This window comes from Diachasmimorpha longicaudata, chromosome 14 (assembly GCF_034640455.1).
Source record: "Diachasmimorpha longicaudata isolate KC_UGA_2023 chromosome 14, iyDiaLong2, whole genome shotgun sequence".
Lineage (NCBI taxonomy): Eukaryota > Metazoa > Arthropoda > Insecta > Hymenoptera > Braconidae > Diachasmimorpha > Diachasmimorpha longicaudata.
In genome coordinates, this window is record NC_087238.1 from 4,897,604 (window position 1) to 4,909,686 (window position 12,083).

Genomic DNA, 12,083 nt, shown 5'->3' on the forward strand with positions numbered 1-12,083 from the left:
CACACAATAAATTTCGATAATGTTTTTTAATCAAGTCAGAAAATGGTTATGTGAACTGGGAGGGGGGGGGGGTAAAAGACCCCCTCACTCCTCACTTCACTTCGTTCGTTAGCCCCCGAGGGGCTAAGCCCCCCTCCTGCAATTCCATTCACCGATTTTTCCTTATTTTTGACGATATAAAACATCGAATCAGCTGACAAATATCGATAATATTTTTTAATCAAATCAGAAATTAATTATGTGGATTGGGGGGCTGTGAGGCCCCCTCCTCACTTCGCTCATTACCCCCAGAGGGGCTAGGCCCCCCTGGGACATAAAACGTCGAATCAGGTAACAAATATCGATAGTCTTTTTTTAATAAATATTCACAGTTACATCCATCCATTCAATAAAAAACTCATAACACTCGTCAGTACCTCAGATATATTTTTAGAAAAACATTCAATTCATGTACCATCAGGAGGGAAATGCCGGGTCCGTTGTCATCGGCAACGCCCACCCCCATAACTTACGATGCAACTGGGGAAATTGATGGAGGCCATGAGCCATCACTCATAAATGAGCAGATGAGGAAATAGAAATCGGGGTAAGACGGACGAATGAATGAAACAGACTCATTGCGAGAATTATGAGCATAATTTTTTGAGTCGTGCGTCATACGGATGGGTATGGAAGAATACCGGAGTGGTGTTGTTGATGGGATTGTTGTTAATGAGACCGGCTTCCGCGTTGATCCAATCGCTATTTTCATTTTATATTTTCTTTGGAATTTATTGAATCGTTTGTTTCTCAGTCATGATGATGGTCTTTGATTGTTATTCGAACAAAGGCCGAAGTTAACGTACATTTCTGAACAGGTTTCATCTCATTGACATTAAAGTGTCAAGGAAATTTAGAAGAATTTTGTGAAGGAAAATTGGAGCTTTTAACAATTAATTTATTGCTAATTTCATTTGAAGGATTGGAAATAAATTTACAGAATGAGAAGTAAAATGGTATAATGATCTGTGGGTTTTTATTAATATATTACATCACCTGAAGATTGAATGTCAACATTAATTGATAATGTAAGTTGAATATGATGAGATGAAACTTGGCTGCCGGAAAAGTCCAAAGAAATAAATTGAAATTAGTGGTCTAATTACGTCGAGTTAAGGCTAATACGACTGATTATTTTCGACTAAGTGGCAGGGACCTCGAGGTAAAATTAATTTGATAAATTTTGTATCAATAAACCCACGACCAATTCCTCATAAATAATCGTTATTTGTCAATAGTCAATGTGCTGGGATAAAAACTCCCGAAAAAATATTTTTTTTGGATTTTCACAAATTAAAAAAAATCCAAACTCTGTTTTTGCTGGGAACCACTAAATCCAGGGAAGATGGCAACATTTTAATTATAACCTTCAATAATTAAATATATTAATCAATAATTAATTACATAAATAAAAATAATTTAATATAAGCCAGATAAGGCGATAAATTTTATCTACAAATTTTCCAACTTCAACATTTTTTTCTGTCCACTATAATGAACTAGAAATTTTCTACGAAAGAATGACAATATTTTCAATTCTTGACACAATAATCGAGACTCGTTTACGGTTCTGATTCATATGTTACGGACTCACAATTGATGACGACCCCTTCAATGTCATTGATAAATCATTGATGACGAATTTAAACATCAACTATGTCATGTTGGTCAGAATGAGGGTGTTGGCAGGAAATGGCATGTGACTCAGCGGGAGTTGAAGATTGAGCACATACTCTTGCAACTGAAAGAGCCTGATGATCCCCCTCTTGTGCATCCGCATAGCACCGAGGTAGGAGGGGGAGGGAGGGTTAAATAGTCGGAGTCAATTTGGTGATGTCTTCTCCTCGGGGTCAAATGCTCCCCTGACCCTTTGGGCAAATTAAGTAGAGGCATCCAACATTAAAGGATCCCGAATAAATATTTATTAATCTTTATTTGGAACACAGATAGTGCCATTGCACACAGATAGTGCAATTGTCTGTGTGCAATTGTCCCTTAATTTTCCTTTAATGATTTGTTAATTTTATCGAATGTCCTTTCAACAAAACAAAATTATCCCACTCATTTTTATCACTAAATAATTATTGAAATTATCAGATTATTTATTTTTAATAAATAATATGACAAAAGAAAAAATTCCTAAACGTTCTGTCATTTTAACGAAACTCGTGAAGTGATTTTTCTTGATTTTTTTCTCCCTTATAAGTCTATCCCAGCACATAATTAATAACAAAAATAATAATAAACATAATCGAATTTTCTCGTATCGTCAGAGTCCACGCGCCATTGCAGGCGTACTCGTTGCAAAATTTGCACGTGACATGTGCGTCTGGAAATTCATCATAGGGTGAACAGTAAGTACTTTGCCTCTGCGACGGCACGCAACCCCTCACCGTAGCGTGGACATTTTTATCTGAAAAAAAATAACGATAGTGTAATAGCAATGGTACGGTAAAATGTGCGGGGTGACATGTGTTCTTTCATCCCCCGGAGGGGTCACGCAAGTGCGCGCCAGGTGGTTGAACTTTTTATCGTAATTGTATGGATTTCCATCGCGATACCCATTCTCATAGTCAAATTACTGTTTTTTTTACCAAGTTTGAGAGTAAATTGCTGGCGATTCCTATCGATAACAATTATATATCGATTTGGGAAATGGATCGCTCATCATGTGTCCCTCAGTACCTCACTACCTCATTACCTCAGTACCTCATTAATATTATACCGATTCTTCCGATTCATTGGCTTCACTGGACCAGAAGAATTTCAACTGACGAATGAATCGATCAATCGATTAAAAAATATTCGATTATTCTCGTAATCTCGCAATCTCCTTCTTCTTCAGTAAAATAAATTTTTACTGAATTTTTTTTACTAAATTTTCTTTACGGAATTTTTTTTGCGGAATTTTTTTTACTGAATTTTCTTTACGGAATTTTTTTTGCGGAATTTTTTTTACTGAATTTTCTTTACGGAATTTTCTTTACGGATTTTTTGTTACGAAATTTTTTTTTCCTGAGTCATTAACTTATCGCACACTTAACCATCTCCGTAATTACGAAATATATTATTTCGGCCCGAAGTGAATAGCGGTGGTGACAAGAACGGATTCTAGATGATACCTAGAGCGCCGGCTAAATTCCGCAAACAACGTTGTACACGTTCTGCCTCGCGTCTCCCAGATAATTGAATGTTGTCCCCGTCGACGAGCATACATGTTGCAGCACGTGCAGGTTTTATCTAAATAACTCTTGGTTGGCTGTGCATTTGGCGGCGGCAAAAAAAAAGCGGGGGAGGGACGAGGGAAAAGAAGGAATATCGTCGCATTCTCGCTCTCCGTCGAGTTCGAGATAAAGCTTTTCGTTCGTTGTATTCAGGCATACAATACCTGGAGTGGGTTTGTTTTCACGTTTGAACGGAAACGTGCGATGAAGCACGAAAATCTACTCGAATGGAACAAAATCACAGATGAATATGTTACGAGGTTACCTATTTCATAAATAGACGAGGTTTGAAATGAATTATGTAAAGGAAATGACATAAAAATTCCCAAAATCGATTTTTTCCCTCCAAATTTCATTTCATCGAATTGGATCGATCGTTGGTATTTTCAATCATCAATATCGTAATCAATTGATTTAAGTCCTGCGTTGAAATCGATCAGTCCCATCTCATTATTATTTTTCAATTATTTTAGTGATCGAAGGATTCGACTGGAAAGAATTTTTTAACAAATGAAATGTTGATTTTTTTATTGACAAAATAATGTTCAGTTCAACCTCAATTTGAAAAATCCTTGAATAGTCCCCGCACATGTCCGAGGTACTTACAGTTAATAGTCGCCTTGAGGCAGTAATGTGGCTCGTTTTGAGGACATTCAACAAGATCGATGGCAGGTCCTGGCGCATACGGATCATTACACTCCTCCTTGAGACCCATTGACAAGTCAGCATTGCACTGGTAGCACCAGAGCCCATTGGAGCCGGACAATTTCCCTGGTCACCAATTAAATATCAGGGAATTTTCCCGGAATTTTCCGAGCTTCTCACCTTGTCACAAACTCATTGTCATGATACACTTACCCAATACTATGAGACCCACGAGCTTTAAAAAAATATTACACATCATTTTCACCTCATTCACTCACCGAACGAGTCTCCAGAATTTTGAAAGCGATGAAAATTCTTTTGTGAAAAAATTGTGAAAAAATGTCCTGGTCTCAAAGAAATATTTGGATTTTTTTTGAAAACTCGATGATGAAATCTCGAAGGTATAAGCGACGGACTATTTATTGTTGGGTAAATGTCATTGATTTAATCGATTGACACGATCCTCTGGGCCTTGATCGCCGACGAAATTGGAATATCTAACGAGAATTCTGTCATCGCTGTAGTCGACGCACTGATAAGGTATCACTGATGTAAATGAAACCTTAGAATCACATTCGGCGAGGTGGAACAAAGGTGGGAGAGCAAAGAAGCCGCTGATACCCTCCAGGTAAATTAAGTCTTAAATCGCAGACATCGACTATTGCATTTTTTGAAGAAAAAAGATTTTTTTTTTCCAGTGACATTAATTTATAGATTTTTCTGCGATTTTAGAAGAAATTAATTGAGTCATTAAATTTTCTTAATCAACAAATTTGAAAAAAAAAATAGCGAAATGGGTTCGACTAAAAAATTCATGATCTTCGTGTTGGTAAATCAGACACATATTTGAACACAGCATCAATTAATGTTTATTTAATGTAACATCCAATATGTTGTCAACAATTTGTGAACATCGTAAATAATCGAGATTATGTTATCAGTTTAATCAATTTTATTACCGGCAAAGTGGTCTTGGTACATTATTCGAGTATAATTTTGTATTCACGTGTATTTGTAAGCTCCTGAAGTACATTATTTTGAATATCATCTCTGCGTTTTAAATAATAAATCGTTGACCTTTTTATCGGTGCTTTATCTGATTTTCTCATTTTTATGGTTGTGTTTACACAATATTTATACATTATAATCTAATTTTTTAGGCGGTCTGGGCATCATCGAGGCACGCAATTCATTCATAATGATGTAGATTATTGAATTAAATGAAAAGCAATAATTTATTACTAGCTAAGTGAAAAACATGAATTCCCACTACTTCTTAATGCAGGTGAAATCTCAAAATCTGAATCTTAAATCTCAGTTTATAATTAATAAAAAATGTCGAATGTACTATGAGAATAATAATCTATGTGATGGCAATAAAAAAATTAGAAATCCTATCTTATATTCCACACACACTTGAATACAAAAATCGTGAATTCCAAGAATCTGCACAGAGAGAAAAAAAATTGATAAAAAGCCCTCCGAAAAAAAAAATTAAATTGACAATAGAAATTGTAATTATCTAGCGCTAATTGTATACACCGTCTGACGTAAATCGTCCCCCTCCCCTTTAAATTAATTTGTCAAATTAATTGCATTAATTTTCTTTGGGTTACACCGAAAAATTATCGATTGTTTAATGTCACTTTTATCCTATTTTCCTCTCCGTGCAAATCAATTTCAAATAATTTCGAAATTATTAATTATCATTAACTTAATTAGTTTCGATGGTTATAAGTACAGAAAGAGCGCCTGCTGAATTTATTAAAATCACAGAAAATCATTTTCTCATTTATCTTCACTGAAAATTCCTCATATTAATTACGTAAAACACATTCGATTGTTGCTTCGCAGGATTATGTATCATCTTTATTTTGTTCTGACAAAGGAATCGAATAAATAAATAATCTCTCAAACAGAATAAAAAATTTATCGAATATCAAAGTGAAAACGGAATTTTCCTTCGAAAAATCTACTCACTTGTCTCTTCTAGATCATTAATCTCATTCTTGTGTAGTTGATTGAAATAAATAATTATGAGGTAATTAATAGGTACGAAGCTTTGATGTGTGATGACAACGAGTGGGCAGATAGCGCTCATTTCTCCTTACACATATATTTTTTCAAGGTTTTACCTCATTCTCACATTTTTTTTCCCGGCTGATGACGATCGAGGGAGTTAAACAGCTCGATGGAGATAACCCCTGAGACCGAGTGTCACTGCGAGGGACAAAAAGGTGGCGAGATAAGTCGCTGAATTAATTCCTGTACCATTGCACTTATCCTTGGTGCATAGTCCACAGTATTCGACAGTTATCGCTTTCTTCGGATGCTTCATCGAGCCCTCTTCGATTTTTTTGCAAGGATCGAGGGCTGCGGTTTGTTTCGACTGGCAGGTTCTCATTGTTGTCCACTCGTTGTTGACTATTATTTTGTAAATTATCAAATTTGGGTTTTACTTTCGCTTAAGAAATATATCGAATTAAATTTTTACTGAAATTTCAGACAATTTTACAGAAGGAGCTTTAAAAAAAATTAATTAATTAATTAATCAATAAATTAATTGAGGGATTATTGCGCAATAATTTTACCGCAAAGTGCGAGAATCTTTTAAATAGAATTTTTCATTTTTTATGCATTTTGCAGTACTGGACTGGGTTTTTTTTATAAAAAAATATGTTAAAAAATATATCACTCGGTTACCTTTCAATTTAAGCTTAAGACAGGAGAATTCCTCCAGTTCTGGGGACGGGTAATGGCTCTGGGCCACCTCGAAGACGAAAGCCAACTGCTGGAGATCGCGATCATCGCTCATCTTACGGTACCAATCGTTCATCTTCGCTTGGGAGCAGTTCACCACGTCCTGAATGCCCTTTTGCGTTATGAAATCACCTTTACACTGGTCATCAGCGAGTGCACGTGATAGACACTGGTAACATTCTAGGGCTTCTCCTGGTGGATGACAACAGAAAGAAAGGGAACATTCAGAAATGAAGAAATTGTCAAGCTCTCGCGTCACCACAAATTCCCCTCGAAACTTCATATTCAAGATCTGGATTACGGTATCTTCGGTGAATTTTGTCCCCATTTGAGTTTAAAATCGTAACGAAACACGTCGACGAAACATGCGCTCTTGTTTCCGTTTCTTTTCAGTCTCATGTTCTGTGCAATTTCAGGTATTTAAGGTAAATGAGGCGAGGCTCGTCTAGCTAAGTCGGACACATCATTACACGGACATGAAAGCGGTCAGGAAAATTTTTGTTGAACCAGTTACGCGGAGAATAATTTTTGGGGTAAATTACCCCTCCCGGGGGTCAACGGGTATTTTTGTAATTTTTTTATGTGTAAAAATTGGATTGTTGTAGATTTTTGTAACATAATTATCTCGTAAGAACTTGCGAAACGTTCCCAGGAATTAAGTTACGTCGAATTATACTGAACTAGTGGGGTAATTATGCTTCATAGTGATGCAAAAAGGCAATAAATTTTTAAAAAATATTTTTTAAAAGTGATTTTTCTTGTCGTTTGCATGCAAAATCACACCGCAACACGCCAACGATCCGCGTGTTTTTTAGTCTCATGTTTTATGCAATTTACTATTTTCTCCCCCACCATTAATTTTTGATTTCAAGACTGGAATTGAAATTACGGAGGGAAAGAGAAACCCAATAAACATAATTATCAAGTATTCCGTATACATTCATCCCCTGCGTTCCACTAAATTTTCCCCTCACCGAAAGTTAATTAGATTATTCAAAGATTAACAAATCAGTATTTATCATTCATAAAATAATTTCATATTCCAAATGAGGAAAAATGCACCCCTAAACGATCAAATTGTTAAGAATTAATTCAGCGAAAACTGCAGCAAAAATGGGGAGTGAAAAAAAATTGAAATAACTTTTATCGCAACTAAAAATCACTCGACTGAAATACGCGAAAAGCCACACCCGTATATTTCCACTTTTATCATCGTTATTTTCCCCGGGTGCGTGTTCCTCCAGTGTACACTATTTCATTACTAGATTGTGATCGTGAATATATATCGTTATTATACGAACAGCCCCCGAAGAAAAAGCGGAGAAGTCCTGGGCGCCTGATCGGGGGTTGAAAAAATAAAATAAAAATACTACCCCCGGTGCATAAAAACACTTTCCCTCCCCCATCATCCCTTAATCCCCGATTGGTCACTCAAGTGATACACAAAGAATTACCTGTTAATTATCTCAATCAGCCACGCCTTTCATCCCCCATGAAAATTGATACTTCATCGAACATTTCATTTTTTTTTTGCAACAAATATTATTATTATACTGGGGTATCAAATTACCTGTACAAGCTAACGAGGCTATTCATCAAAATCCTCAGAAGTATCGCACTAACAAATGTGATGACTACGCAGGTAAAAAAAAATTCTATAAAAATTCAAATACGAGTACTCAAGAAAATTCCAATATCTCGGTTGTGAAAAATTCATATCTCAGACCGTAAAATATTCAGTGCCAGCAATTTTGGGAATTTTTTATTCGATATAAAAAACCGTAGCAATAAAAAAATCATCGAATCTTTAAAAAAAAATTGAAAAATATCGCGCTCACCAATTCGTACAATAAATAATTATATTATATTAAATTATATTATTATATTAATTCTACTGGTGTTCCTTTGACCCCCCCCCCCGCCCCCGGAACCCTAGTGACTCCAACAGCCCCCCCCCCCTCAATTAAACATCGCTGAAAAACAAAAAGTCCATAGATTCACTCCCTCTAATGGCCTCACCACGTTAGGGTAGGCTTGTCCCTCGAAAATAATCGATAATGATAATAATCCATGTAAGGGACGCTTCAGGGTACGTCAGGAGACACACGGATAACAGATGTTGTAGGGGTTGTACCTATTGCACGTCTGTATTTTAGGTCAACGGCATGAACAGTGACAAAGGTGAATTTTTAAATTCATTTATTAATAAATAAAAATAAAAAATAAATACAAAACAAGTTCTATATTTGTAGCAATTGTGTACATCTCCAACAAAATATTTTACCGATCAAAAGAATAATTAAAAATATTTTTTAATCGGTAAAAATCAAGAAAATTTCTCTCAAAGACAATTATTTTTTATAATTTTATATTAATTATTATCATTTACTTACCCGAGTTGATAACAAGGACAAGTAAAATTCCGCACCAGGAAAACAATTGTCCTCTCGAAATCATTATAAATATCTTCACCACAAAAATCCGAATATCACAAAAATAAATCGATCACTGACAGTTTTTACTAGAAATTAAATCGGTAAATTTACCGTTACATAGTTCGAATAAATACCCTTTAAAATCACTTTTATACGTGCGGTGTATACAACGGATGAGGCATGAGTGTCGGAACGCAGCAAATGCAACCCTGTACGAGTTTTCACGATCCCACCCGGTTTCCACGGGGCTACGTATAACGTTATAGTCGCGCACCACGCGCAATATTTCTCCCGCTCTTTACATCTTACTTCCCCACCACTTCGTCACCCCCTCCCTCCCCCCTCCCCCCGTTATCGTCGGCCGTCTGCCTCCCCTTTCAACCCTCACCTCCGCCTCCGCCGCCCCTTGGCCACCTTTCACCGCCCCCTGAACTTTTATTTCGATTCGTTGCGAGACGAAAGTTCCGCCGATCCAAATTTCATATTCTAATTAATTAACTTACACGTCTCCCTTGACCACTTAATTATTTATATTATCGCACTTGAGTGCATTTACAATAATGCACACGAGTGCATTTACAATAATGCACCCAAATGCGATAATATAAATAATTAAGTGGTCGGGGGAAAGGCATAAGTTAATTAATTAGAATATGAAATTCGATCGATAATCAAATAATCGTATTGTCATCGACCAACACTCGACTGAGTGAACAGTTCGATATTTTAAAATTTTTTTATCATTTATTATTTATATATTTACAAATATTAAAAATTACTACAAATAAGGGTTTCCTTGGGAACCGAAAAATGGGGCGAATTTGGTTTATATTAGAAAAATGGCTTTTTGGTCTCCCCTCGACTATTTTTTTAATGCACTTCAAAAGGAAAGAGGGGGTGTGCGCCGACTGGGTCGACAGAATGTAAATAACGACGAAATAAGGAGAAATGAGTATGCACCCCTTCGCTGTTGTGTTCACTCGACCGTCACGTATTTCCCGAACCCATAGTACTACCCGTTAACACATCCACGGGGTGAGGCGAGGGGTGAGTGGAAGCAGAAGGGATGAGGTGACGCGGCGCCGGGACGTCCGGCCATTCCACGTCCGGAGGACGAGAGGACGCGCAGGAAAAAAAGGCAATGGACAGCAAACCACTGGATATTGGGCCGTCCTTATACCAAGAAGCCCATCATCGGATCCGTTACGCTATATCGAATTTTTTGATTGAATTCTATCGTGCATTTCCTCCCTCCCTCCCCCACAGCCGATCCCCATCGCCATCATTTTATCATTTTTATTTCTTTCAGGGGTAATTCGAGTAGGACAAGGCTATTCCAGAGTTTGAAAATACGAACCACCGAAGTCAATGAAAATTTTATGGCTTCAGCAGCTGTTGTCCTCATTTTCTCAACTATCCAATCCCCAAGTTTTGTGAAAATGTTGTTAAAATACTGACAAAAAGAAAAGGGGAGGTGTATTAATTCTTTTATGGTCGTCTCTGGAAATTTGTCGCGTGATTCGTGGAGAATTGAAAATAATTTGCAAGGGCTGGTTGAGAATGTCACGGCCAATCCGACAATTCCTAGGGAAATAAAGTTTCTGTTAGTTCAGTGTTATTGAATTTGCGATAGAAATAGTAAATTGTTGTATTGAAGGAAACGGTAATTGAAATAAGTTGAAAAGGGTGAAATATATTAAAGCAATTCACACCAGGTATGGAGTGAAAAACCTGGACGTCAGTGGAATATTTCGTACTCTGGGGTCTTGAATAACAGGTGATCTCATATTCTTTGACGTCCTCAGGGGCAGCTGTACTGCGCTGACAATTTTCAGCTCGAATTTCCCCCATCGCCTTGGGAATTTTTATCGAGTGTCTGCTCCGAGGTAGTTTGTGTATTATTCTGTTGTAATTATTAATTTTCATAGCGATAAATAAATGTCACGTACAGGATTCCACATTAAAATTTTTTTCATTGGTAAATCACCCCTTTCACCCCTTTTTACCCCCCTGAAGAGGAACAGGACTGGATTCCGTCCTCGACACGACCACCAAACTTCCAGTAAAATTCCAATTCTTCTCTCAGAGTTTCCACGAAGTGAGTTTCCACTGTTCCAGTGACTGCATGAACCCATTCCCTGAATTCGACAGACATGTGACTTGGTCAACATGAAATGCCAATTAGGAGTTGCGATAGAAAAAGACGAAGTCACGAGGAAATACTCGTCAGTGGTATTTTGGCACGGGTTTCGTGATATTTCTGATACCGAAAATAATCCACCAGTTGAGTAAATTGGGAAAATAAATAGAGACCTAGTTCGTGGTCAAATTCCACCGAAATTTTCCGAAATAACTCGGGGTAAATAATTATTACGAGATACGGTAAAGATTTCTTTTACGAGATTTTTTATAGCAAGTAAAAATACTGGAAAATCCCAATGCAGTCCAGAAATGGGTTAATCTTCGAATCTTTTGTTGTACTTTTCGCAGAATCACCGATAACTTTAACGATTGGTGTAAAAATTATCCTCAAATGAAGTAAATTTTCCCCTAGAAAAAAATACAATTCAATATTTCTCTGGAATTTTTTCTCTGGAGTGAAAACAAAAATTACCACAACAGCAGCTCCCACACGTGCGTTGAAAAAAAACATTTTGTGCTAAAAAATATTTAATTTGCATTAGTATGTGTTCTGAAAATATTAGTATAGATTTTCTAGGACTTGTACTAAGGAAAAGGGAATTTTTCTCAGGACAATTACCGATTTTTTATTGTACCCTTTATCGTATCTGTAGACATTCCTTCGATATTTCGCCCTCGTAAATCCAGAAAAAACCATTGACCCATTAACAAATCGCCCATCCCCATTCGCATCCCCTTCTTCACATTTTGGGCAACTAATTCCATTAGTGCGTGAACTGACTCATACCCCTCGGGGTGTTTTACCCTATCTCTCCGGTTGGGGATTGGATCATAACAG

The 12,083-nt window shown here is 36.8% G+C and overlaps 3 protein-coding genes across 3 annotated transcripts; all 3 read right to left on the bottom strand.

Annotated features, from left to right (window-relative positions):
* Positions 1-998: 998 nt before the first annotated feature.
* On the bottom strand, positions 999-4,460 carry LOC135169081 (uncharacterized). Its single transcript, XM_064133801.1, has 3 exons — positions 4,122-4,460; positions 3,870-4,034; positions 999-2,452 (listed from the first exon to the last, which is right to left on the bottom strand). Exons 1-3 carry the CDS (start codon positions 4,165-4,167, stop codon positions 2,247-2,249), a joined length of 417 nt encoding a protein of 138 aa, XP_063989871.1. The 5' UTR covers positions 4,168-4,460; the 3' UTR covers positions 999-2,246.
* A 293-nt stretch (positions 4,461-4,753) lies between these two features.
* LOC135169076 (uncharacterized) lies at positions 4,754-9,342 on the bottom strand. The gene is made up of 3 exons (XM_064133795.1): positions 9,062-9,342; positions 6,612-6,860; positions 4,754-6,332 (listed from the first exon to the last, which is right to left on the bottom strand). Exons 1-3 carry the CDS (start codon positions 9,123-9,125, stop codon positions 6,088-6,090), a joined length of 558 nt encoding a protein of 185 aa, XP_063989865.1. The 5' UTR covers positions 9,126-9,342; the 3' UTR covers positions 4,754-6,087.
* Positions 9,343-9,734: 392 nt separating this feature from the next.
* On the bottom strand, positions 9,735-10,983 carry LOC135169079 (uncharacterized). Its single transcript, XM_064133800.1, has 2 exons — positions 10,816-10,983; positions 9,735-10,687 (listed from the first exon to the last, which is right to left on the bottom strand). The coding sequence occupies exons 1-2, from the start codon at positions 10,952-10,954 to the stop codon at positions 10,386-10,388; spliced, it is 441 nt and encodes a 146-aa protein (XP_063989870.1). The 5' UTR covers positions 10,955-10,983; the 3' UTR covers positions 9,735-10,385.
* Between the last annotated feature and the right edge of the window lie 1,100 nt (positions 10,984-12,083).

Excerpts from the sequence above, each read along its gene's own strand:
- LOC135169081 (XM_064133801.1), bottom strand. The coding sequence starts at position 4,167 with ATGATGTGTAATATTTTTTTAAAGCTCGTGGGTCTCATAGTATTGG. Across the intron at positions 4,035-4,121 it reads CGTGGGTCTCATAGTATTGG|GGAAATTGTCCGGCTCCAAT; the intron begins GTAAGTGTATCA and ends ATTGGTGACCAG. Across the intron at positions 2,453-3,869 it reads CCTCAAGGCGACTATTAACT|ATAAAAATGTCCACGCTACG; the intron begins GTAAGTACCTCG and ends ATTTTTTTTCAG.
- LOC135169076 (XM_064133795.1), bottom strand. The coding sequence starts at position 9,125 with ATGATTTCGAGAGGACAATTGTTTTCCTGGTGCGGAATTTTACTTGTC. Across the intron at positions 6,861-9,061 it reads TGTCCTTGTTATCAACTCGG|GAGAAGCCCTAGAATGTTAC; the intron begins GTAAGTAAATGA and ends GTCATCCACCAG. Across the intron at positions 6,333-6,611 it reads TCTTAAGCTTAAATTGAAAG|TCAACAACGAGTGGACAACA; the intron begins GTAACCGAGTGA and ends ACAAAATAATAG.
- LOC135169079 (XM_064133800.1), bottom strand. The coding sequence starts at position 10,954 with ATGGGGGAAATTCGAGCTGAAAATTGTCAGCGCAGTACAGCTGCCCCT. Across the intron at positions 10,688-10,815 it reads GGTTTTTCACTCCATACCTG|GAATTGTCGGATTGGCCGTG; the intron begins GTGTGAATTGCT and ends TTATTTCCCTAG.